This window comes from Penicillium arizonense (assembly GCF_001773325.1).
Source record: "Penicillium arizonense strain CBS 141311 chromosome Unknown PENARI_contig016, whole genome shotgun sequence".
In the NCBI taxonomy this organism is placed as follows: Eukaryota; Fungi; Ascomycota; class Eurotiomycetes; order Eurotiales; family Aspergillaceae; genus Penicillium; species Penicillium arizonense.
In genome coordinates, this window is record NW_019173293.1 from 359,987 (window position 1) to 384,084 (window position 24,098).

General features: G+C 49.8%; 8 protein-coding genes across 8 annotated transcripts; 3 read left to right on the forward strand and 5 right to left on the reverse strand.

The window, feature by feature from the left end:
- Positions 1–330: 330 nt before the first annotated feature.
- Positions 331–2,327, forward strand: spb4 (ATP-dependent RNA helicase SPB4; the record flags this gene model as incomplete). The annotated part of the gene is made up of 3 exons (XM_022634073.1): positions 331–608; positions 661–1,167; positions 1,217–2,327. The coding sequence occupies 3 exons, from the start codon at positions 331–333 to the stop codon at positions 2,325–2,327; spliced, it is 1,896 nt and encodes a 631-aa protein (XP_022486003.1).
- A 647-nt stretch (positions 2,328–2,974) lies between these two features.
- Positions 2,975–4,790, reverse strand: PENARI_c016G04001 (uncharacterized protein; the record flags this gene model as incomplete). Its single annotated transcript, XM_022634018.1, has 3 exons — positions 2,975–3,476; positions 3,533–4,391; positions 4,439–4,790. The coding sequence occupies 3 exons, from the start codon at positions 4,788–4,790 to the stop codon at positions 2,975–2,977; spliced, it is 1,713 nt and encodes a 570-aa protein (XP_022486009.1).
- A 335-nt stretch (positions 4,791–5,125) lies between these two features.
- Positions 5,126–7,488, forward strand: PENARI_c016G10042 (uncharacterized protein; the record flags this gene model as incomplete). Its single annotated transcript, XM_022634154.1, has 6 exons — positions 5,126–5,913; positions 5,975–6,728; positions 6,796–6,877; positions 6,935–7,075; positions 7,127–7,262; positions 7,329–7,488. The coding sequence occupies 6 exons, from the start codon at positions 5,126–5,128 to the stop codon at positions 7,486–7,488; spliced, it is 2,061 nt and encodes a 686-aa protein (XP_022486170.1).
- A 181-nt stretch (positions 7,489–7,669) lies between these two features.
- Positions 7,670–8,920, reverse strand: PENARI_c016G12489 (aldose epimerase family protein; the record flags this gene model as incomplete). Its single annotated transcript, XM_022634213.1, has 1 exon — positions 7,670–8,920. One exon carries the CDS (start codon positions 8,918–8,920, stop codon positions 7,670–7,672), a length of 1,251 nt encoding a protein of 416 aa, XP_022486107.1.
- Positions 8,921–9,484: 564 nt separating this feature from the next.
- PENARI_c016G03813 (acyl-CoA desaturase) lies at positions 9,485–10,921 on the reverse strand (the record flags this gene model as incomplete). Its single annotated transcript, XM_022634012.1, has 4 exons — positions 9,485–9,988; positions 10,042–10,128; positions 10,179–10,599; positions 10,668–10,921. 4 exons carry the CDS (start codon positions 10,919–10,921, stop codon positions 9,485–9,487), a joined length of 1,266 nt encoding a protein of 421 aa, XP_022486113.1.
- Positions 10,922–12,189: 1,268 nt separating this feature from the next.
- On the reverse strand, positions 12,190–12,967 carry PENARI_c016G10727 (uncharacterized protein; the record flags this gene model as incomplete). Its single annotated transcript, XM_022634169.1, has 2 exons — positions 12,190–12,467; positions 12,814–12,967. 2 exons carry the CDS (start codon positions 12,965–12,967, stop codon positions 12,190–12,192), a joined length of 432 nt encoding a protein of 143 aa, XP_022486084.1.
- Positions 12,968–13,525: 558 nt separating this feature from the next.
- Positions 13,526–15,418, forward strand: PENARI_c016G04460 (uncharacterized protein; the record flags this gene model as incomplete). The annotated part of the gene is made up of 2 exons (XM_022634030.1): positions 13,526–14,322; positions 14,716–15,418. The coding sequence occupies 2 exons, from the start codon at positions 13,526–13,528 to the stop codon at positions 15,416–15,418; spliced, it is 1,500 nt and encodes a 499-aa protein (XP_022486154.1).
- Positions 15,419–15,685: 267 nt separating this feature from the next.
- Positions 15,686–21,967, reverse strand: PENARI_c016G01611 (putative AT DNA binding protein; the record flags this gene model as incomplete). The annotated part of the gene is made up of 3 exons (XM_022633967.1): positions 15,686–15,940; positions 16,073–16,584; positions 17,530–21,967. 3 exons carry the CDS (start codon positions 21,965–21,967, stop codon positions 15,686–15,688), a joined length of 5,205 nt encoding a protein of 1,734 aa, XP_022485978.1.
- Between the last annotated feature and the right edge of the window lie 2,131 nt (positions 21,968–24,098).

Below are 24,098 nucleotides of genomic sequence, written 5' to 3' on the forward strand. Positions count from 1 at the left end.
ACAGATATCTGCACTGTCGCAGGCAAATAAGCCAAATGGTATAAGTGGGCCTGCGAACGAAGAAATGATGGGCGGTATGAGCACGACACGGTGCCTTATCGACAATGACAATTATAGGCGGAAAAGCTTGAAACAAAAGACAGCCCAGCGCATAATGTGAAAACAAAGAAAAGGCAAGTCGAGCGAAGCTGTAGAAAAGAAACATAAAAGAAGATATCCCCATTTCCGCCCAATGCCGCAGTCACGTGCATCATATCTAATCGATAACGGATTTTTTTCTTTGCGCCTCAGCAGTTCAAGACATTTTCAAGGATTCGGTGTTCTCACAAGATGCCCCCTAAGCCGTCTTCAAGAGCCTGGGATGGCCTTGAGCCATCTTTGTCCGAATGGACACTCGACGCCGTGGGCTCAATGGGCTTCACGCGCATGACGCCAGTCCAGGCCTCGGCCATCCCTCTGTTTATGCAACACAAGGATGTTGTGGTAGAAGCGGTTACTGGAAGTGGAAAAACATTGTCTTTCTTGATCCCAATTGTTGAAAAGCTACTGCGCCTTGAGGAGCCCCTCAAAAAGCATCATGTTGGAGCTATTATCATTTCTCCCACGAGGTACGCACGGCGCATATGCAATACAGAGCTTATCGCTAATAGTTGTCATTAGAGAATTGGCCTCGCAAATCTACCAAGTTCTTCTCTCGCTATTGGAATTCCACCCTGCCTCTGCTGTGGCCATCAAGCCTGCCGAGGGTGATGCGCCTCGTCCGAAGTCCTCCTCATCGACATTGAAGGTCGTCCCACAACTCCTCCTGGGCGGCAGTACCTCCCCAGCGGAAGATCTGAGTTCATTCCTCAAACGGTCACCCAATGTTTTGGTTTCTACACCCGGAAGACTGTTGGAACTTCTTTCATCGCCTCACGTGCACTGCCCCCAGTCCTCTTTCGAAATGCTTGTCCTAGACGAGGCCGACAGACTTTTGGACCTTGGATTCAAGGAGGATTTGCAGAAGATTCTTCGCCGATTGCCTAAGCAGCGCAGGACGGGATTGTTCAGTGCCAGTATCAGCGAAGCTGTTGATCAGATCGTCCGCGTGGGTCTTCGCAACCCAGTAAAGATCGCTGTCAAGGTGAAGGGAGGCGCTGGTGCCGAGGATAAGCGTACTCCAGCAAGGTATGTTCTAGACCCGAACAACTCCAGATTCATTCTGACCCTCGGATAGTTTGCAAATGACCTACCTGACAACGCCTCCCCTTCACAAATATGCTATTCTAAAGCATATCCTTTCCACAGTCCAGCCCACACCCCAGAAGACCATTTTCTTCGTATCGACATGCTCAAGTGTGGATTATCTCGCCACCATACTACCGATAATCTTGGGAGATGAATTCCTCATGGTGCCGCTGCATGGGAAACATCAAGCCAACGTCCGTCAAAAGAACTTTAACCGCTTCACCACCGCTACAACCCCCGCCATCCTACTCACCACTGACGTTGCCTCCCGCGGACTGGATATCCCATCCGTCGATCTAGTGGTCCAGATTGACCCGCCATCCGACCCCAAAACTTTCATCCACAGATGTGGCCGAGCAGGCCGTGCCGGTCGTCGAGGCCTCAGCATTGTTCTCATCCACCCTGGCCGCGAGGAAGACTATGTTTCTTTCTTAGAAATCCGCAAAACCCCTGTCGCACCCTATAATCTGACCGAATTCACCGACGAAGAGGCCACAGCCGCTACAGACAAAGTACGCAAAGCAGTTCTCAAAGATCGGGCCATGCACGACAAGGGCCAGAAAGCATTTGTCAGCTGGCTGCGCAGCTACAGCAAGCACCAAGCCAGCAGTATCTTCCGGGTGGCAGATCTAGACTGGGAAGCTCTCGGCAAGGCCTGGGGTCTTTTGAAGCTTCCCAAGATGCCCGAGTTGCGCGCATTCACCGGTGACAAAACCCTAGGTGTCAAGCTCGACTGGGACAACTACACATACAAAGACAAGCAACAAGAAAAGCGACGCAAGGAAGCCATGGCGGAGGCTGCTAATGGCGGAGGTGCCGAGCAAGGAACCAAGCGTCGGGCTACTGAGAGTGTGGCTTGGAGCCAGAAGACAGAGGAACGAGACAAGAAGTTCAAGAAGAAGGAGATCAAGAAGGCCCGCAAGGAGAAGGATAGGTGGGAGCTACTGCCCGAGCAGGAGAAGAAGAAGGTCGAAGAAACGCAGCGTATGTTGGAAGAGATTCGTGCGAAGAACGAACAAGAGCGTCTTGCCAGACAAGCTGAGAAGGCCAATGAGGCCAATGGCAAAAAGCATGATGATGAATTCAAGGGCTTTGATTAGATTAACTACTTGGCCTTTGTATAGACTAGTTATAGCGTGAAGTAAATATCCTGCCTAATTTCCCCACACTTGCTACTTAGCAATGGAGACAATTCTCTACATGTATACGGCGCATCGCAAATCCGGCTGCATATGCCATGTGTAGAGACTGCATTGAGGCCGATTGACAATCCCAGTATGCCGGATGCACTAACAAAGATCCCGTCTGCTGGGTCAGTGTGGCACATTGGGTTGCTTTGAAGGATACATACAGACACCACAGAGCATGATGACGCTGCGGAGAAAATGCGGGTTTGCGGGCACAGAATTTATTGGCGAGGGTCGAAAGGACTTCAGGGAAAAGCGAAAGCCAGAACTATTAGTTTATGCTATCTAAGTTGAAACGGTAGAGAGCCCGACCTTGTATAGATGCATCCTCGGAAGGGAAGCCGAGCTCAATTGATCATTGCCGAGCGTGGGTAGACAATGCACAGATCAGGAATATCTTGCAGGTAGACAGGCATTAATTCATTAGAAATATAAGAAACTTGCTTTCACTTATGCATTACCCTGCTTGAATTATACTCCCTCTAGATCTCGACGTCACCAACCTCAAGCATAAGTGGACAACAGCCGCCATAATGCAATTGATATATCTAATGCAGTAATCAAAGTTTAGCCTTACTCTGCCTATTCAAAGTCTGCACCTCAGGCAAATCCCAATAGTTCGACGGAAAGAACTGAGGCCCCAATATCTTCTTTTGTACTTTTCCTGTCCCCGACTTGGGAAGTTCACCCTGAACAACGCGAAGAATAGTCGGCATCTTATACCCAGCTATTTTACTCCGTAGGTCATCACGAAGCTCCGCAATTGTCAAGTCCTTGCGACTTGTGTTGCGATCTTGCTTAAGACTGATAGTGGCAGCAACGCGTTGACCAAATTCTTCGTCTTCAACACCCACGACCATGACTTCCGAAACATAATCCAGACCCAAGATCTCGCGCTCGATATCCAATGCAGATATCTTATAGCCCCCAGATTTGATGATATCGATTGAGGCACGACCGAGGATGAAATAATACTTGCCTTCGCGGCGGGCAATGTCTCCCGATTTGAAGTACCCATCTGCATCATGGGCATCTGCAGTTGCTTTCTCGTCGAACAGATATCTATTCGCAGTGCTGTCAGAAATAAAACAGAGACGAAACTAGGGTATCAAACTTACTTAGAGAACATATAAGGACACTTGACCAGAAGATGACCATCATCGGCCAGCTTCAACGAAACAGCCTCAGCAACACGCCCAACACTATTCTGCGGAACACCCTCAGAATCAAGATCAGTCTTAATAACCGCTCCAAATTCAGTAGCACCATATCGAGTCAGAATCGGCTTATCCCTAATCCGATTCCAGAAGTCCTGGACAGGCCCCGGAAGAGCAGAAGTGCCACACAGCATAGCCCTAATACCACGCGCACCAGCAATATACTGATCCCGAATCTCTGGAGGCTGATGCGCAATATTCTCTTCATAATATCGCATCATCCGCATATAAATAGTCGGCACACCAGAAAAGAACGAAAGACCACCCTGACGCCAGCGTTCCCACGTCCAGGCCGTATCGAAATTCCCACTGCGGAACTCGATGCATGCCCCAGCTGTCAGGAATGGAAGAAAAGTCAAACCGACACCTGAAGCGTGATGAACGGGGAGGACGTGGAGGACGGTATCTTGATCACTGATACGGTAATGGTCCATATCAGCTTCGCCACTACCAGTTAGGTAGCTGCGGCGCTGGACAGCGCCCTTTGGAGGACCTGTCGTGCCAGATGTGAAGATCACCAATGCTGCACCGTTCATGTCGGGCACGAGGTCAGATGAAATGGTTGCTTCATCTGCTGGGAGGAGCGTTGGCTGGAAGTATGATGCGATAGGTGATATACAAGGGATCTGTACACCTTTGCTTTCTGATACAAATTGCACCACTGATTTGGCAGTTTGCTCGCTGGTTGTACTGGCGAGTAGAGCGACACATCGAGCTTTCAGAAGAAAGTAGGATGCTTCTTTGGCTGGCAGCACAGCAGCTGCTATTGATTAGCTTTACTCTCTTTTCTTCTAGTATGTGACTCACCCATTGGCACTACTGCTGCGCCAATCGCGAGAATAGCCATGAAGCCAACGGTGTATTCATAGCCTCCTGGAGCGAGCAACCCAATGTAAATTTCTTTGTCCGCAGCCAAATCACGTCGCACTTCAGTGCTAAGTCTTCCCTCCAATACCTGGCGAAGAGCTAAAACATCTGAAAGAAGATGATGGTACGTCTTTTCAAGACCAGCGTTCAAATCTCGAATCGCAATGGGTGAAGGCTTCCGTTGCGCGTAACGCAGCAACCTATGGAAAAACGGCATATTTGGTAACACATTTTCTCCTAAATGCGGAGGAATGAATTGAGTGCGGTCTCCCATAGTTGTCGAGTAAGGCATTATTATGATAGGAGACTTGATGTTGAACCTGCGGGGGGGCATTCCATCCATCTTATCCCGGCAGCGCATTCGACTATATGAATCTTGAGTGCATATCGGAATTAACCCGCTCAATCTCCAGCCAATAATTTATTGAACTGTTAAGTTCATTCGGCTACTTCCCCACGATATGCATCTACCCCGCGGGGATATGCCGGCACTCGGCACTCGGTGATTTTGGGATGACGGTGACCTAGGTATATCGACGTGGAAATTTGATTTATCAGGATGACTGAGGACCATAACACGCTATAGACTGTAGGAATCCTAACCACAACTTCAACCAAGTACTCAAAATGTCCGATTTCACAGACAAACTCCGCCCCAGTCAACCAGATGGGCCATCAACACTAGCACAAGAGCGAGAACAATCAAACATCCCAACAGAAGAGCTGGGAAAGCACCTGCTGTCCTCAGACGGGTTTCTAGAAAGACAAGCTCGAATCCTATCAATACTCCAACAAGAACCCATCCTCTCAAAAAGCAAACAGCAAAACCTGTCTCGACCCGAGCGATTCAAACTAGGACTTGCACGCGCAAAGCTCCTCCGCCGCCTAAGTGACAAGCACAAATGGAGCCACGACGACTACAAAATGGCGGAGTACCTAGTCGACGACGTCTCCCCCTACTTCCTTCACATGGAGATGTTCATAACAACAATCCGGGAACAAGCAAGCGAAGAACAGCGCGCATACTGGCTACCGCTAATCGAGTCCTGGAAAATAATTGGTGCATACGCACAGACTGAGCTGGGACACGGTAGTAATGTCCGTGGCTTGGAGCTTGAAGCACGGTGGGATAGCCACACCAAAGAGTTCGTGCTGCATAGCCCGACTCTTACTGCTAGCAAGTGGTGGAATGGGAGCTTGGGTCGGGTGGCTAATCATGCCATTGTAGTGGCACAGCTGTTGCTACCTGAGCCTGGCTCAGATCGGTTTGTCTCGCATGGTCCGCATCCGTTTATTGTTCAGGTTAGGGATATGAAGACACATCAGCCACTAGAGGGTATTGTTGTTGGAGATATTGGGCCCAAGTATGGGTATATCACTATGGACAATGCATATATGCTATTCGATCATTTCCGGTACGTCAATTGTCAATTGTTGATACTCCAAGATCCTCGAGCGCGACTGACAACAAACTAGAATCCCACATTCAGCCCTCCTATCCCGCTATTCAAGCGTGAACCCAAAAACAGGCGTCTACACAAAACCAGACAGACCAGCTTTGGTTTACGGCTCCCTAACCTACGTCCGAGCAAACATAGTCCACCATGCCCGCCTCGTCCTCGCACGAGCGGTAACAATAGCAATCCGCTACACAACAGTCCGCCGACAATTCCAAGACCGAGATGGTGACAAGCGCGGACCTGAGGTATCGGTACTAGACTATCCAACCGTCCAAATTCGCATTCTGCCACTCCTAGCAACAACATTTGCACTACATTACACAGGCCTAGCCATGCGGACAGTATACCAGAATGCACGAGACGATATTGAGAAAGGGGATTTCAATTCGTTAGCTTATATGCATAGCATGTCCTCCGGATTGAAGAGTCTTTGTACCATGCTTGCTGCAGATGGGATTGAGACTTGTCGTCGGGCGATGGGGGGACATGGATATGGCGGTGGGAGTGGGTTGATTCAGCTTAATAATGATTATTTGTCAAAGCCGACTGTTGAGGGGGATAATTGGATGATTACGCAGCAGGTTGCGGGTTATTTGATTAAGAAGATGAGTGCTGCTGTTGAGGACCGGGGGAAGGGTGGCGATGAGATGGATGTTCGATTTAGGGCGTTTATTCGGGAGAAGCGGGCTGGAGGGTTGTTGAGGCGGTATGATGTTTTGAACAGTGATCGTGACGTTGTGAAAAGCTTTGAGTTGAGGGCTACTGCTTTGGTATGATAGAGAATTTCCTAGAGGGTATACGTTTATGCTGTGAATTCTCAAAGCTAACAAGTGACAGGCATACGATGCATACGAGCAGCGGGTTATCAAGAAGAAGAACTGGAACAGCCTTCTCATCCAGCTTCACAAATTAAGTCGTGGTATGTGTTCAGATTGAAGATGTTGTATCATGCAAATAAATCTAACTCAAACCCCAGCACAATCGCAATCGATCATGGTCACAACCTTCTTCGAAGCTCTTTCAACCAATAAAACACTCTCAGCACCGACAAGAACCATCTTATGGGATCTATATCGCCTATTTGCATTAAATACCATGGAAAGCGAAGGCTACGAATGTAAGACTCCCCAAAAAATCTCATGAACTATAAAACTGACCCAAGGCGCAGTCTTCCGCTGCAACGCCGTCGCTCAGTCAGATCTAGACGCTCTGCCGGCTCGAATCCAAGATCTGATGAGCCGGATCAGACCCCATGCGGTGAAACTAGTTGATTCATGGATGATTCCTGATTATTTGCTTGACAGGTATGTAGTCCTTATTGAAATACTCGAAGAAAGAGTCAAATTAATTAACATCAACGTTGGATACAGTGCACTTGGTCGGTATGATGGTCGTGTCTATGAGGACTTGTTCAATCGGGCTCATCGGTTAAATCCTCTGAATCGGATTACGTTTAATCCTAATTATTGGGAGGATGAAATTGTGAAGGGGAGTGGTGTTAACGGGTCTGATATTTTGTCGAAGTTGTAGATACATAAGTCGATTAAAGTTGCGAAGAGGTTGTTCTTACACTCTTTACCCAGTTATGCACACAAGGAAAGTAGAAAGAATTGAAAATAGATTCTGCGTATGGCCTTAGCGCAACGTAGAGATCAAATGTTTAATTATTATTCCAATGCAGTTATGTGCACGATCCTCCATAACGGAGGGATTAGATGGTACCAAACTGGTACGTAGCCCAGTTGACAACAGGCCCATCATCAGGCCCGGCAACTTGGTAGGGAACACGACCCCACTCAGGGTTGTTAATGCCATCAATCCAGTCCTCAGTCTCGATAACGAAGCAGCCGTACTTGTTAATGGTGGTAGCACCAGCGTCACCGCCGTTTTCCTCGTTGCGCCTAGCCTGGGACTTCTTGGTGGCGATGCTGCCGTTCTGGCCGCTGCAGGTGTAGATCTGGACGGCAGCCTGGTTGGTGGCGACATCGAGACTGATACCAGTGCTGTCGGACGAGGCACGGACGGCGGTGATCATAGAGTCGGGGGCGTTCGAGGTGGGACGGTCGACCAAGAAGCAGGTGTCGTAGCCGTTGCAGCCGGCGCCGCAGAGACCGGTGGTCTTCTCAATGTCCTTGCCAATCGTCTTGGGGCTGGTAAAGTCCAATGAGCCCGAGTAGGTGTCGTCGACGTCGGAGATGGTGCCGTTGGGGATAAGAATGCTGTCTCCGGCGATATAGCGCTTGGAGAGAGGCAGCTGAAGGGTATCCTTCAGGACGTTGGAGTCCTTGAATGCGTTCAAGTTCCAGTAGATGTGGTTGGCTAGCATGATAGGAGTCTTCTCAGTCAGGGCGAGAGCCACCAGCTTGGTAGTCAGCTGAGGAAGACCCTTGGGGTTCTCTGGGCTGGTCTCAGTGGAGACGCTGTAAGTGGCATGAGTGATCACATCGCCAGGGAAGTTTTCAAAGCCTTGATCGAGCAAGCTGAAGGTGATGGCAGACTCGCTATGCGCAGTGACTGTCCAGTTGCGCATGTCATAGCCAATGAAGCCACCGTGAAGGGTGTCGACGCCATCGTGCTCATTCTCAGGAACGTGGTAGGTTTTGCCATCGACGGTGAAGGTACCGTTCTTGATGCGGTTGGCATAACGACCGACGACCGCGCCGAAGAAGGTGCGATTGGTCTCACTGTCGTGCAGATACTCGATGGGGTCATCATAGCCCACAACCACGTCCTGGACATTGCCATCACGATCGGGGACTGTCAAAGAGGTGAGACGCGCGCCGTAAGGAATAAGCTTGGCGGTGATGTTCTCAGCCTTGATGGTGTAGCTCTTGAAGTGATCATTTGAACTAGCAGCCGACGGCGAGGGAGCCGACGCGCGCGAAGAAGAAGGCGACGGGACAGCCTGTGCAAGGGCAGGCAGCCCATACAGGGCGGCGGTCACATAAGACTTGAAATGCATTCTGAATCCCAGAAATATGATTACTAGGAGAAAGAAAGCATAGACTAAGAGCAGACGAAGCGTGATCCGAGCAGGAAACAGTAAAGATCGGAAGCAACCGAGGGGTGCAGGCATTTTATGGGTAGCTACGTGCCGCAACAAACATTCCCAAGCTACCTCCGCATGGCTTGACGCTAGGGGGAGGGGACAAGCCGGGGTAAGCTTTGCGCGATCAGGATTTATCCGAATGCAGGTGAATAAGGCCAGCTATTGGGCTCCCTGATCGAGTGGAGGCTGGTAAAGAGGGGGAAGATCCGAGCCCCGGATGCTTGGGGGGATGTAACTGGGGGGCGTGGTCCCAGTCAAGCTTATGAGGCGCCACTGACGGCACGGAACAAATGTTACCCTTGTGCCTAGCGCGTGAGATTGAAGGGCAAAACTCCGGTGGAGTAGAAGCAAATTCCTTCTTTGTCTTGAACTTGGGAAAAGTTGGGGGAAACACAGGGGGGACGTGGAGGGAAGTCATGTCCGCCGATCCGGTGACTCAGCACAAACATTCTATTGCTTCATTTGTCTCTCTTTCTTCTATGTGTATTGACTTGACATCTGCTTTTCACTCTTCCGCCAGATCTCAACTTCTCCACCGCCTCGAATTACCCCCACCCGCATCGTGGAAAGAAGGTTGTGCGCAGCGTTGGAGTGGCTATAGACACCGCCATTGAAGATGGCAGTGGCATCTTTGCCGACAGCCGACGAGATGAGGGTCTTGCCACCAGGGTGCTCTTTGATGAAGTCGGTCACATCGTGAACGACGCCAGCAATAGCCACAAGAGCTTTACCACTCTGCGCTTCGGCGATGAAGTCGTCCCAGTCGACGACAGGGAGCTGCTCTAGAGGGACACCCCAGTCAAGCTTGGCTCGTTTCTGATCGATCTTCTTCTGGAGTTGTTGTACACGGCCTTTTTCAATCTCATTTGCCCGGAATTGTTTTAGATTAGTTGCCAGCCCGAGCTGCTTCCACACCCAGATTGACCACTTGGTGGGATCGTACTGCCACCATTCGATGGCATTTCGGTAGTCGGAGGGGAACTAATTAGAGTTAGTCGCTTTCAAACAAAGGGGGTACATGAACCCGATCTTACCTCATGGTGGAAGTTATGGTAGCCTTCACCCAGAGTCACCAACGCGGTAACAACATGGTCGCGAGGAGAGTTTCTATCATCGAATGGCTAAAGCATGTCAGCGCCACGGGAGACATATACTTGGATGAAGTACTGACCTGTTCACCCAGCCAATGAGCAAGAGAATTGACACAAAAAGTAGCCTGTTGGACAAACAAGAACCGAAGGATTCCGGCATAGATCAGACCACCTTTCCAATCACCCCATCCCAGTCCAGCCACAACCATCGGAAAGAGCATTCCAAAAACGAGGATCACAATGCCATAGTTTCTGTGCTGCCAAATGACGATAGGATCCTCGTTCAAGTCCGAGATATCCGTTCGGCCACGATTCTTGGGATTCTGCTTCAAGACCATCCACATAAAGTGCGAATACCACACCCCCTTCATAACGCTGTATGGGTCCTTGACTGTATCGGTCCATCGATGGTGTGCCCTGTGCTTAGCGCTCCACCATCGAACGGAGCCCTGTACTGCACCACCGCCGACGCATGCGAGGAAGATTCTGAGTGGAAGGCCACTGACGAGTTGAACGTCGGTTAGCGCTCTGTTGCTTAGGCTCGAATGTGAGAATGGAAAAGTGCTCACGCTTCATATGAGCGGTGCGCCCAGAGACGATGATAGCCAGCAGTGATGCCCAGGCCAGTCCAGAAGTAATAGAGAATGGCCCAAGCGGCAGTGGCAGCTCGCAACTCGGTATAAAATGCAGCGATGCAGCCAAAGAAGGGCACGATCAAGATGAGAGAGGTGTTGACCCAGTTGACATGTTTGTGCCAGTTACCGAGTGTAAAAGGCTGCTCGCTGATGTGTAGCTTTCGGCCATCCGGCTCGGTTTCTGTCATTGTGGAAATGTTGAGGTAAGTGTTCTGTATGGCAAGTCTGTATGGAAAAGTATGAGACTCAAGAATTGAAGGAGAAAAAGACCAGTACTGGGGTGAAAGAAGACTAGACTTAAGATTTTGATTGCAAATGTCTTTATTTAATAATTATACTACATCTTTGAGTAACTTTTTCCCAGCAATAAAATGTTGAACTGTTGGGATGTTCAGATGTCAGGCAATCGAGGAGGGTTTATCGACAGGATTCGGCCGAACCCCGGCTCCAACATTTCAAACCCTTAGAACTCACTATTTATCCACATCTGAAGACTCTTGTATATCCCAGAATATTATATCTTTGAAAGTCGATCGTATAGTGTTGCTTAAAATAACTCTATGTTAGACCTGCGACACTAAATTCGGGATCCTCTCTGATCCCCGGAGTCTATAAACTGTTCCGACCCGAAATCCGATGACCACAAAGCAAACCCCAGGACTATTTTGGCCCAACATTTTGATGGACATATGTTCGATAGACTTTCTTTGGCACACATACTGTTTCTGGATATTCCAGATTCCTTAATAAGTTTCTTTCAGTGCCCTTTCCCGACATATAACCATCTTGGACTGAATCGCTGGGTTTCTCGATCTATGTTCTCATTCTTTCTAAAACTTTCCTTTTTAAGACTGTCCTTTTATTTTTGTCAGTCAACTCCGATCTAGCTCTTGAGCCTCATCGGTAAGCCCGTTTAATGGCCATTCCAAAGCACGCAGAAAATACCCGGGTAACTAACTGAAAACAACTTCCGAGGTTTAGCCACGAATTTCTCGTCAGCCAAAGCCGATTCACGGATCTATAACGAGGAATAAACACTAAAAGTTTCAGAGAAAGCTCCCTTCAAGGTGCCCTCTTGGTGATTTCTCGTGGTCATTCCTGCTGGAGGTGTGTTCGCTCTCGTCATCTCTTTCGCTCTATTCTTTTTTGGCCCATGGGTCTCAACGTTGCAAAACATCGCTGTTCATTGAAAATGAACATTGCTGGAGTCAAAAATCCTGAACTGATAAGATGCTCCTCGGCATCATGTCAATTGGGCTCCTATTGTTCCTCGGACCCTTCGGTTTCATATTGCAGTAATGTTTCAGAGCTAGACAAAACAACATGATGATGAGGTCCTAAGAGTTGCTTCCTCTTGGTCAAGCTATCTCTCAACAATTGAGCGCGGCAGCGTGTCGACCTAGAGATTTCCAGGTAAGGGCAAGTTCAGCCATGCTCTCGAGTGTGTTAGAATGCTCTACGCCAGGCATCTTCCTGCACTCTCTAGCGCTTGAAGACCCAGCTCCTCGGCGTCCTTCAATTGACCAAGGTGTCGGAATGTTGAAGCCAGGGTATCCATGCTGATTAGGGTGTCAGGGTGCTCTACGCCAAGCACCCTCTTGCCAGTCCCTAGTACCTGTACCTTCGGCGCCTCAGCTTCCTGTAATCTGCCTAGGTTGTACAACACTGTCACTAGGCCACTCATGCCGTTTAGGGTCTGAGGAGACTCGGCGCCATAGATCTGTTGGTAGGCTTCTATCGCTTTGTCTGCCATTGGCTCCTTTTATTCTTCGGCACCTATTCATGAAAGCTCGAGTTGGTCGCACTTCGACATGAATATATCAAGCGCTCTATGTCTCGCTCTGCCGCCCCGTTCGGACGCATGTAAAGTGAAATCCATGAGATACATCCGCGTATCGGCCTTCATTGGGCCTAACAGAACACAACACCAATGAACACCATCCACGTCCTGCCACTCGGACCCTCCCCTAGCAGACCTACATGTTATTCTGGACGAAGAGGCTCACCCAGTGACTAGTTCAAAAAATCCGGCGAACATTGGATGTGATGTCCAGATTATATTAGGGGGGGGGGAAAATACTGACGTATTTGAATGACTCAACTGGAACGCGAAATCCTGTAACTACTAATCCTCGTGACTTTCGCTGTTCACGAGCTGCCGCTTGTTTCGAGGCACTGGGTGATAAAGACACAAACAAATAACAGCTGTCTGCAGGAGAGTCCGCGGATGGCATGATGTATATAGACCTACAAGCGTCCCGATCGTTATAGCCCAGGGCCAAGTCGCATATGCGGCAAGTACAGTGTCTAGTAAAGTCGAAACAGTGGCATATTATTATTTACGCATCATAGCCTCCAATAGACTATTTTGTCGACGGTGGGGCGTGCCTCGTCGAAACTCGTTCGGTGGACCCGTAGCTCGATCCTTACGGACCTGCTTGGTCAGCAGTCTCTATGTCGACATCGGGAGGTGGTAGGTATCTAGATAAGTACAGTTGCTATTAGAAACCAGGATTCATGTAGAATCGGTACATCCGAGGTTTATATCGTTCAGATCACAAATCCGGCCGATGATGTGATTGCATCTACAAATGAGGTAAGCCCCGGCTACATCATCTCCGCATTTCTGACAAATGCGAAGTATAAGGTTGCTCACTTACGCATAGCAGTTCGGCATATAAAACATCGGCGTTTTCTGCATTTTCTGGATTCATCTTGACTCAGTGCCTACAAATTAATATTTTACAGTGCATCCGCATTACTAGCAGCAAACCAAGTTGCATATCTTCGAAATGACGACCACTACAACTGAAAACATAACTGGAACGATCCAAGATCGAACCTATATTCCTCGAGGCTCAGCAACCGCCGACCTTGTCTTCTATGCGCCACCCCCAGATAACTCCGCGCCATACAACTATGTTGAACCCCAACCACCGGGCCAGCTTCAACGCAACTATCTGCAAAACGAACAGAAAGTAACAATAACCGACATCCGTAACGCCGAAAGCACCTTTAGCTTGGACAAAGACGCCTTCCAAGCCCTTCAACAAATCCCCACATCAACAACATACGAGACATTCGATTCAGAGACGTCCATCCGAGAGATCTACTATCCAGAAGTCGAATCCCTCCTCCTATCAAAGATACCAGGAGCCCACAAAATCGTCCTCTTCGACCATACAATCCGTCGCCAGAAGGATGGCGCACCCCGCCAACCCGTCACACGCGTCCACGTCGACCAAACACGCCGAGCAGCTGCAGACCGCGTAAGACTCCACATACCAGATCCCGAAGAATCAGAAAAGCTACTGAAAGGACGCTATCGCATCGTCAACGTCTGGCGTTCACTCACCGACGAGCCGGTCCAATCCGCTCCTTTAGCCTTTGCTTCTGCGACTTCTGTACAGCCTGATGATCTGGTACCCGTCCAGCATCGGTACCCGAACCGGGTTGGGGAGACTCTCGGGGTGAAGTTTAATGAGGGTCAGAGGTGGTATTATTGGTCTGGAATGACACCTGATGAGCGCCTGTTGCTTAAATGCTCTGATTCGGAGGTAGTCTTGGATTCTGGCGCTGGGATTGGGGAGTCGGTCCCCCACACAGCTTTTTGGGATGACAGGACCCCTGTCGGGGCGAGAGGAAGAGAGAGTATTGAGGTCAGAGCTTTGGTCTTTGGGTGATTTACTCTTATTGAACCGTATCATTAAATTGGAATGTTAATATCATGGATTACCTTGTCATACGCAATGAAATAATAGTGTTCAACTTCTATCTGGCAGTTGGTGTTCCTATCAAGTTAGGGCTAATTCTTAGGTGGCTACATCATGATGACAGGAGGCAAGAGCGGAACTCTCCACCGGATATTCTTCAACAAACTTATAAACCATCTTGCTTCTAGTTAAATCACGGCTTTTCCAAATCAAGTTGGAGATCCATTTCTTAGCTCCAATGCTTCGGCGCACGCTCACCATCCACTCAGCCGCCTTATCATTCCCAAGTCCCCAATGTCAACAATCTCAGACCATCAAAAAACAACAAGCAAAACCCCCGCACCAACCATAAAGGGTAGCGTAGGGCCATCTCTACGCACATTCACCGAGGCAGCCTCAACCCCAGAGACACACTCCCGTATCCTTCCGGCAATAAAACACGACCACCAAGAACTCAAATCCCACAGCCACAAAATCCTCAACTCAACAAATCCAGATGAACAAACCCGTTTCCAAAACCAGCTGGTCTGGGAACTAGCTCGACACATGGTTGGCGAAGAACTAGTCGTCTACCCAGCCCTCATCGACTCCCTGAAAGACGGACAGCAAACAGTCGATAGGAATAGATTGGAGCATCAGGGCGTCAAGACGCAGCTCAAAATGTTTCAGGACCTGTCATCTACCGATCCACAGTTTGTGCCTACACTGAAGGTTCTTCTGGGTGATTTTGAGATTCATGCTAGGCATGAGGAGGATGTGGTTTTGCCTATGCTTGAGGATGTTTTATCTAAAGACGAGAGTGTGGCGTTGACGAAGTCTCTGGATCGAACGAAGATCTTTGTTCCTTCCAGGTCACATCCCCTTGTGCCTAATAAGCCACCTTTCGAGACTGCTGCTGAATTGCTGGCTGCACCTATTGATATTTTAACGGATTGGTTTCGGAAGTGGCCTGCGGAGAAAAACAAAGCGTAGATGTCTACGGACGCAGGTTGTTTGGGATTATGGGACCTATAGAATATACTCGAGTCTAGATTCTACAAAAAGGAACATTGTCAAAAGTGCAAGAAATCGTGCTTACTTTCATTTTCCATTACCACTGTTCCACGGGGACCTCTCAATCTACATGCAAATTCAACCAAAGCTAAGAAAATCATTACGAAGACAAGCCCAAGCCCATGCAATAGATCGTCATTCCAGACCCAATATTTCAATAGTCATCCGCAAAGACGATCATATGCCCTACGCCTTAACCGCCAAAAGCGCCGAGCCGGCCGTGCCCAACCGGGGTCCCAAATAGCCATACCGCTGCAAGCGACGTAATTTGCCCGATTGATTCGCATTCTCCATGACGGTCATCTGTACCTGCTCATCGCCAGACGACGATCGCCGCCGCTTCCAGGCCTTTCGGAATTGCGCTTGCTCTTCGTCTTGTTGTTTGTGTCGCATTGAGAGGAAACCCACGTGGGACTCTTTTTCTTCGCTCAGGGCTTCAACCTATTGAGAAAAGGTACATTAGTCTATAGCTCGGATACAAAAATCAAATGCTACATATCAAGGCACGATACAATATAGTCTCAAAATGGAAAATATTGCAAAAAAAAAAAAGAGAAAAGAAAATTGACATACACGAGACAACCACAATTCCTGCTCCGAACTCCAAGCCCTCTGACACCTCGCCAGCTGCCTCTGCGCATGCAAGAGCTCCTTTTCCTGCTCTAATGTCCACCGGCATTGACTGCGGACAATACTGGCCCAACTAACAGCATGGGCAAGCTCAGCCCGCGTAGAACGTGCCTTTTCTGTGGAACGTGGGCGACGCGCGGAAGTCGAATCCGACTCCGATTCAGACATATTATCCGGAGTGGCACATATTGATTGGAGAAATTCTGCAGACTCGCGTGCATCGTCTCTCACCGCTAGATGGGCCTGCAGGGGACTCAACGTTGAGAAGTCACTATGCAGGTCTGTGGATGCATTGTGTTTGGCGTTTGGGCCGTTCGGTTCGGGGATGGACCCGTCGTTGGTGAGATCAAATTCTCTCTCTGGGGATTTGCCTTTTAGGCTACTTCGACGGCGCCAGGGGAGGGACAGTGGTGGCAGGGCACGTTGGACAATTGTGAACACTGTCATGGCTGGATCTAGGACATTGAATACAATATACAATGATCCGAAGTACTGTATACGATGCTGGAAGTATAGCAGTGTTCCGGAAGACCTGTTTGAAAGAGGTAAATCACTTGTCGTTCCATCGTACTTCTCATCCCTGCTTTATAAAGCCGGAGTTCATCCAGGGTGGTACTTCTAGTCCCAGCCAGACCGACGCCCAAGGACGAAAACAATGGTGCAGGGGCACCTCGCACGGAAGTGGGGGATGCGAGGCTCCCCGGCTTCTGCTTGGCTGGCCACGCGACAAGATACGATCTGCAGGTGCTGTTGGTTAGTCTAGACGATGGAGTGTTGCAGGTTTGGTTTGAACTTCAATGTCTACGTATATTGTTTGTGTTTGTGTTAGTTTAAGGGTTGGTGTGACATACTTGTCGGAGACGGCATTGAGGCAAGTAGCTTACTCGAGCCACTTTGGTGATTGATCTGGACTGTGTCGTCAGGGATTTCAACTTGCTTCATTGTCAATATCGCCACCCATGAGGTATTCGGGAAAATAAGGAACCTCGACGCAGGACATCGTCATGGTTGGCTGGAAATATCTGTTCAATCCGCAATACCCTGCCTCTTACAGGGTGTTCGCAGTTAAACGCAGGGATCCCCTTCCGAGATTTGATACTTTCTGATATGGAAACCTTGGAATTTATACTAATCTCATGTACAGAAATCACTCATGTGGAATAGACGAGGCTAGAAGCCTAAAGTAGACAGACAAAAGAAGCTCCAAAACTCCTGGAAAAGCACGATCCTGCAACCAATAACCGTGAGGGAATCATAACCAAATCAAGAACAGCCCCGTTCAAAAACAAACCGTTGACTCCAAGGTAGATGTTCCTCGAACCTCCAACTGCGGACCAAGAATGAGACAAAAACATAAAGACAAAAATAACAGTTTCATCGCCATGTATCAACTGAAGTACCCCGGTTGGCCTTGGCCTTCCTTTCCTCTCGGATCTGCTCGCCAATGATAATGCTAATCAGTCTCCGATGCAAATCGGCCTCCGTCCAATCGATCTGTCCACTTCCACCGTATTGGATATTCGCCCGAGAAAGTTCCTGGGCGAATCGGTCGATGATAGCAAATTGGATCTCTGTGATGGGAACCCCGTGGTGGCCATCTGAGGTCCATATCCAATCACCGATGATAGCAGCCCGACCTGGAGAGTCGAAGTACTGGAAACGCTCGGGGTAGCGCTTTGCTATTTCATAAATACGACGAAGAGCGATGTAATGGGCATCCGAGAAGTAGCCGAAGACAGCAAGTGGTCTAGGCCCGGGAGACGCCTCATGCAGGTCGTTCGCTGTGTTTGCATCCTCCACAAGCTCTCGAGACACGCTTCTTTCATAGAATGGTTCCTCATCTTCGACCATAGGTTGATCATCCTCTTGCATTTGTGGAGACCGAGTTAGTTGTCGCCAAGGACTCGCAGGCGATCGACTCCCTTGCCTAGAGACCGGTTTATCGTCGAGGTGCCCATCAAGTTCCTTGGCGGATTCAATTTGAGCCACTTCATCGTCGTCTTCAAACTCTGACTCTTCCGGGATAGTAGTAACGCTTGAACTGCGTGCCCTGGTAGGAGCCTTCAGCCATTGTGGGGTAAAACTGGTGATTTTCTTGAACCAGGATGATCCTTGATGTTCTCCATTGGGCTGATGAGTCCGTGGAGTGGATGTCAAAGGCACATCAGCAGACTCAGATCGACCAAGTGCAGCGTTCGAAACGCTATCATCATCATCTTCTTCTTCTAATGAGTGTTCCACATGCGGGCTCTGGTGAGAGACCCGAGGAGACTTATCGGCCTGAGGAATGTCTGGAGACTGGGAGAGAGGCTGTAAACGAATATGCGCTGGAGTCCGCGACACATTTTCCTTCAAGGGAGAGGCATTGATCGGAGACCGTTGTGTCCCTAACCTTCGATTCAGCATGTCCCGAGGGGTGCTCGTTCCGTTGTAGTATTGTGCACGATTTGGAGTATCTTCTTCCGCAAGCAAAGCATCCAGGTCGACCTTTTGCTCTCGGAGCTCGCGAACTTTAGACGGGCCGTAGTACATTGCACTGTCACGTTCCGGATCAGCGTAGCCTGGAGACGAGCTCCAGTGATTTTGACGCGTTGAGGTTGCTGCAAGATCTCTCCAAGGGCTGGCCGCCTCTGCGGCCTCCCTTCGAAGGCGCTCATCCTCGGAATGTTCCGAGATATGGTCGTGGTCGTTGGCTTCGAGTTGCCAGATATCATCGTAGCCATTTTCCTCCTCGTTCAAAGGTTCGGGGTCGGCTGCTTGATGTTCACGAGGCAAGGGCTCAGGCAAGGGCTCAGGCACAAGATTAGGTTCGAAATCCTCAGGCTCTTCTTCAAACTCGGATTCACCATCCGACGCGGGTTGTTCATCATACGACATTCCGACGCCGGCCTCATACTTGTCGGCCTCAGCGTCACTTTCATCGCTTTCGATGTAAACTGCGGACCTTGTGTTTGATGCCATCTGAGCCTGGCGGCTGACTTCCTCCCGTTCAAGTTGCCACTGTGCTTCTCGCCGCGCTCTTTGGACGGACATCGAGCTTTGTTGCATGGAGTTGTTGAGCTTGGGTTGTGGCGATGGTAAGAATACATCCCGTTCTTCCATCTCGTCATCAGAGGGCTCCTCTTGATACACATCCTCCGCTTCCTCTTCGCCGGATTCGTAAGGAACAGGCTCTTCTGGCTGTTCCTCATAGTCATTTGCTGCTTCTTCTGCTTGTAGACGCTCTGATTCTGCTTGGCGTTCTGCGCGTGCCTGTCGCTCCTCCTCGGCTAGGCGCTCTGCTTGTGCTCGACGTTCAGCTCGTGCGTGACGTTCCTCCTCAGCTTGACGCTCCTCCTCTGCCCGGCGCTCCAGCTTGGCTTGACGTTCAGCCTGTGCTAGACGTTCAGCCCGTGCTTGTCGCTCTTTCTCTGCCTGGCGTTCTTCTTCGACCTGGCGCTCCAGCTCGGCTTGACGTTCTGCCTGTGCCTCACGTTCCATCCGTGCTTGGCGTTCCTCCTCGGCGTGGCGCTCTGCCTGTGCCCGGCGTTCCTCCTCGGCCCGGCGCTCCAGCTTGGCTTGACGTGCCTGTGCTAGACGTTCAGCCCGTGCTTGTCGCTCTTTCTCTGCCTGGCGTTCTTCCTCTACCTGGCGCTCCAGCTCGGCTTGACGTTCTGCCTGTGCCTCACGTTCTATCCGTGCTTGGCGTTCCTCCTCAGCGAGGCGCTCTGCCTGTGCTCGACGTTCAGCCCGGGCTTGTCGCTCTGCTCTTGCTTGGCGTTCCTCCTCTGCCTGGCGCTCTTCTTCTGCACGACGGTCCTCCTCTGCTTGGCGCTTTGCCTGAGCTTGACGCTCCGCCACGATAGCGGCGGCCTCTTCTTCGTTGGCAATCATTCGCCGCATTGCAAGCTGCTGCCCTAAGCCCAAAGCAACCCGTAGTTCGCGGCGAGTGCCAGGGCTAAATGAGGTGAAGACACGTTCCAACCGCTGTCTTTTGCGATTGCCATCGTTCTGACCGGACCATTCGTCTTGCCCGGGTCTGAATAGACCTTGCAAAGCAATGCCAGTGCGAACAAGTTTGGCCAAGCTTTTGAATGTTCTCTTCTTAGGAGCGGTAAGTGCTTTTATAGGAGATTGTGCACCATGGAGTTCGGGGTAGGAGACTTCGGTAAGGTAGTTGACAGAAGGTCGCTCGACAGATCGCAATAATGCATGCGGCCGAATACGAGGGGCTGGTCCGTCAAAATTCATAGCAGAAAGATTTGTAGTTGGGCTTAAAGATTTTGGAGCACGAGAATCACGTCGGAAATCTTCGACTGTTCCGGCAAGTCTGCGTTTCAATCGATCTCCGACTTCTTTCGGTTTCGGTCCTCTTTCCCCAGTCTGGGGGCCGGAGCTAAGTCCGTACTGTTTGGCAGATGGAAGGGTATCAAGGGAAACCATGGTAAAGCCTTCGCTTTCCATAATGGAATCATACTCTTCGTGGTCATCTGTTGGGTCTTCAAGTGGATCAGTCTCAGGGTGCCCATTTGTCTCCGAGGGCTGATCGGCATCAGCTTGCTGCGCTTGATTCTCTTCTTCAGCCAGCGAAGAAGTGGGAGTTGGAGTTGGGTATGTACGTGACTGCGGACTGTGCGTGTTGTGAGAAGCTCGGGATGATGCGATCGCTCTCTCACGGGTGGGCGAGGGCATTTTAGAAGGGGTTGAATGTATGTTATCATCATTATCCAAGAAGTGATGTTCCGTAGCCCCAATCACAGGTGTCTCCAGGCTCGTGCGCCCATACTCGCGACGAGAGTTGTTAAATTCTTCAGTAATCGTCTGAGTGGGGTCTCGAAGATCAGCAATGGACATTTCGGAGTTCCCCCAGGAATCCTCTTCAGAATCTGGCTCGGCAGCTAGGTTTATTGGACTGGGTGGGCGGTCAACGTCCACATCTTCACGAATTAAATCATCCTCCGGGCTAAATTGCTGTAGAACCTGGCCAGAATCACTGGCAAGAGTATCCATCGGGCTGCCTTGTTGCCCCCAATGAGCATCGCTAGTGATGGTGTCCATGGGACTTGATCGCTGATTGGCGTCACTGGCAATAGTATCCATTGGACTGAGTTCTTCGCCTAATCCAGCGTCACTGTTTGGTACGACATTCATCGGACTAAATGGTTGATCATATTCCACAGTCGGCGTCGGCTGGTCCTCCGCCATCTGGAAGACCTGCGTCTTCGGTTTGGGCGTACCCTTGCGTGGTCGGCCTCGTTTTCGCGGTTGAGATTCTTCCCATCGCCGCCCTGGGGTATGTCCAGGGCTCCCGGGGAACGGAGACTCTGTCGGTGTCTGGGCCTCTGATTTCCGTGGACGGCCTCGTCGCTTTGCGGGTGTTTTCTCCTTCAATGGGCTCCGTTCATCCTTCAAGGGAATCATAGTCGTGGTCGTTGAGGGCTTTAATCGTTTGCGCGACGGGCTGCCTTGATTCTCGTCTTCTTCGTCTTGGGTCGCCTCGAGTGTGAGCCGAATGCGCCATGGGCTCACATTTCCATCCGCTTGCTTCTCCGGAGAGATCGACCTCTGGCGACCATTGAAATTCATTGACGGTGATCCGGGGAGTATGACATCATTGAACTGGATCGAATGTGCGCCTTTTGCGGGACTGAGGCTAACGCGCGACCGCTTCGCCGGGGTCTGTTGCGTAGGAGCTCGTTTCGCGGGAGTTCGGTGGCGCCTCACTGGAGCTGGTGACACCCAGCTTTGACGTCCAACAAATGGTTTCATTGGTGAAGAAATGAGGTACTCTGCGTCGCCTGGCGGGCCCAGGATATCGGGGGAGGAGGATTGACTGCGCGACGAGGTGGAGTTGGACATGGCGGACTCATGCGACGGAATTTCGGGAGGCACGCGTGCCGCCAAGGGGGTTGAAAGCACACCCTACGGAATGCGTTCAAATGTACAGCGATCAATCCAAGAGTAATAATTATTAACAAAAGATCGCTTGAAGAGCAAGAAACAAGAGAAAAACGCGGGGCAGACATAAACAAGTCTCCCGATGCGGTTCGAAACGACGTCCTAGAGGTGGTTAGGTAAGCGCCTCGTGCCCAAACAAAACTCCCATTTCTCTTTGTTGTGAAGCATCAGATCGTTCTATCTCTGCGAAAAGTTGCCTCAGGGCCTATTATGCTTTCCTAGTATTTAGATCTGGATGGTAGTAACTAAAGTAGCATCCTATTATTGCACAAGAGCATGATTCTCCCTCTATTCGTTATCTGCATGTGGGCATACACCGTTGTGATCGTGTGGAGAATTCGTGCCTCTGTTAGTAGATTTCAGTGGCCGTCATGACCTGTCGTAACATACTTCATCAATGAGGATCTGCTGAGCCCCCTTCTTTGGCAAGGAGCAGCCAGAATCAATGGGGGCTCTGAATTTAGTTTGACCTCCGTTGCACGGCATACTCCAAGCCTATATCGGTCTTAGATAAAGACCTTATTCTAGGCCGGGACCTGAGATTTTAATCAATGATGGACACGAATGGAGCAAGCTCCGAATCCGAGTAAAGAAAGTTCGAAGAGTCTATACGAACTCTGAATTAATACTCAATGGTATCAAGAAATACTTCCAAAACGAATCTGGAGAGGAAAACGCCCTATTTTAAAGCCTTTCGTGACCGGGTAGATTGAACAGGAGCTACGAATTAACGTACCTCGCTGATTGAGTTCACAAAGTGTCTGTTCAGCTTCGTGGATAATCTCTATGCTATCCAACCTGCGTGTCGAACCTGTAACGTGCTGCCAAACACTCAGTAACTAACTATGCTACAATGTACTTATGTAACAATTAAATCACTGGAAGACAGGATAGCCCAAAACTGTTCTATGATATGTGCGCTACAATACGACTTGGATATAACTGATGGCCCCTCATTTTCAGTTTGATCGAACGGGCATTCCATCGCGCAATAGAGACTGGAAATACTTTAAATGCTGGCTCATATAAGATATGCAACAATAGCAAATTATACAATAGATTTCGAAAACGGTTTACCCTCAAAACAGTTGCGATTTGTTTCTCGGGCCGTACCCGAAACCACACTAGCTCACATTTTGACTTGCCGTCAATGATGTTTGGCTCAAAACAAGGTTAGTTTACCGCTAATCTTAACACGGACTAGTGCGAGCCAGCCGCAGGAATCGCAGCTAGCGGGAAGAGTCTGTCGAGTAAGTATATCACGTTAATAGGTTTATTGAACTCGGTTGCTAACAGTGGTCTAGATCACCTCCAAGTTCCAGGTAAATGTGATCGGCTGTCCCCAAACAGCCATGATCGGTTCCGCAACGCCCGCCAAGCAGAGAAATCTGCAATGTAACTGGCCGTGAACGCTGAAATTCCGGTCGTTCGAGCACTGCTGATGAGCCTCTTCCAAGCGCTTCAGCCAAAAATTGACGAGGCGCACTGGTCGTCACACCTTGCCGCCGCCCGTGAGTCAATCAAGTCGGCCGAGAAGGAGCGGCGAGAGAGAATTGAGAAGAGTGTCCTTGGAAAATTTATGGCGAAACAGAAACGCAATCAGCGTGCGTGCGGCAACGTTGAGGTTTTTTCCTCGCTGATCGTGATTATATCTTGGCGGATTCGCCCGCCATGTGCTAGCGCATTGCGCTCGTTTCGATTGTCATTGGTGAGCGCCGCTCAGTCGCTCAATACGGCCCCTTGGATGATCTTCAGATCCTCAGCAAACACACTGAGTCGATTGACTTCAGCGTTCTGCGTTTCAAGCTTGGCGTCTTGAGAATGGTGAAAACAACAAAACTTCCAAGCCAATGATGGATGAGTTATATATACAGGCACTCGAAAATAGCCAAAGAAAAGGTGAAAGAAGAGGTGAAAGAAGGGGTGGAAGCAGAGGTGAAGGCAGAGGTGAAGGCAGAGGTGAAAAAAGAGAGGTCTAGTAGGGCGAAAACGATGCATGAAACGGTATGCTCGCTTTGAGGCTTCATATAGA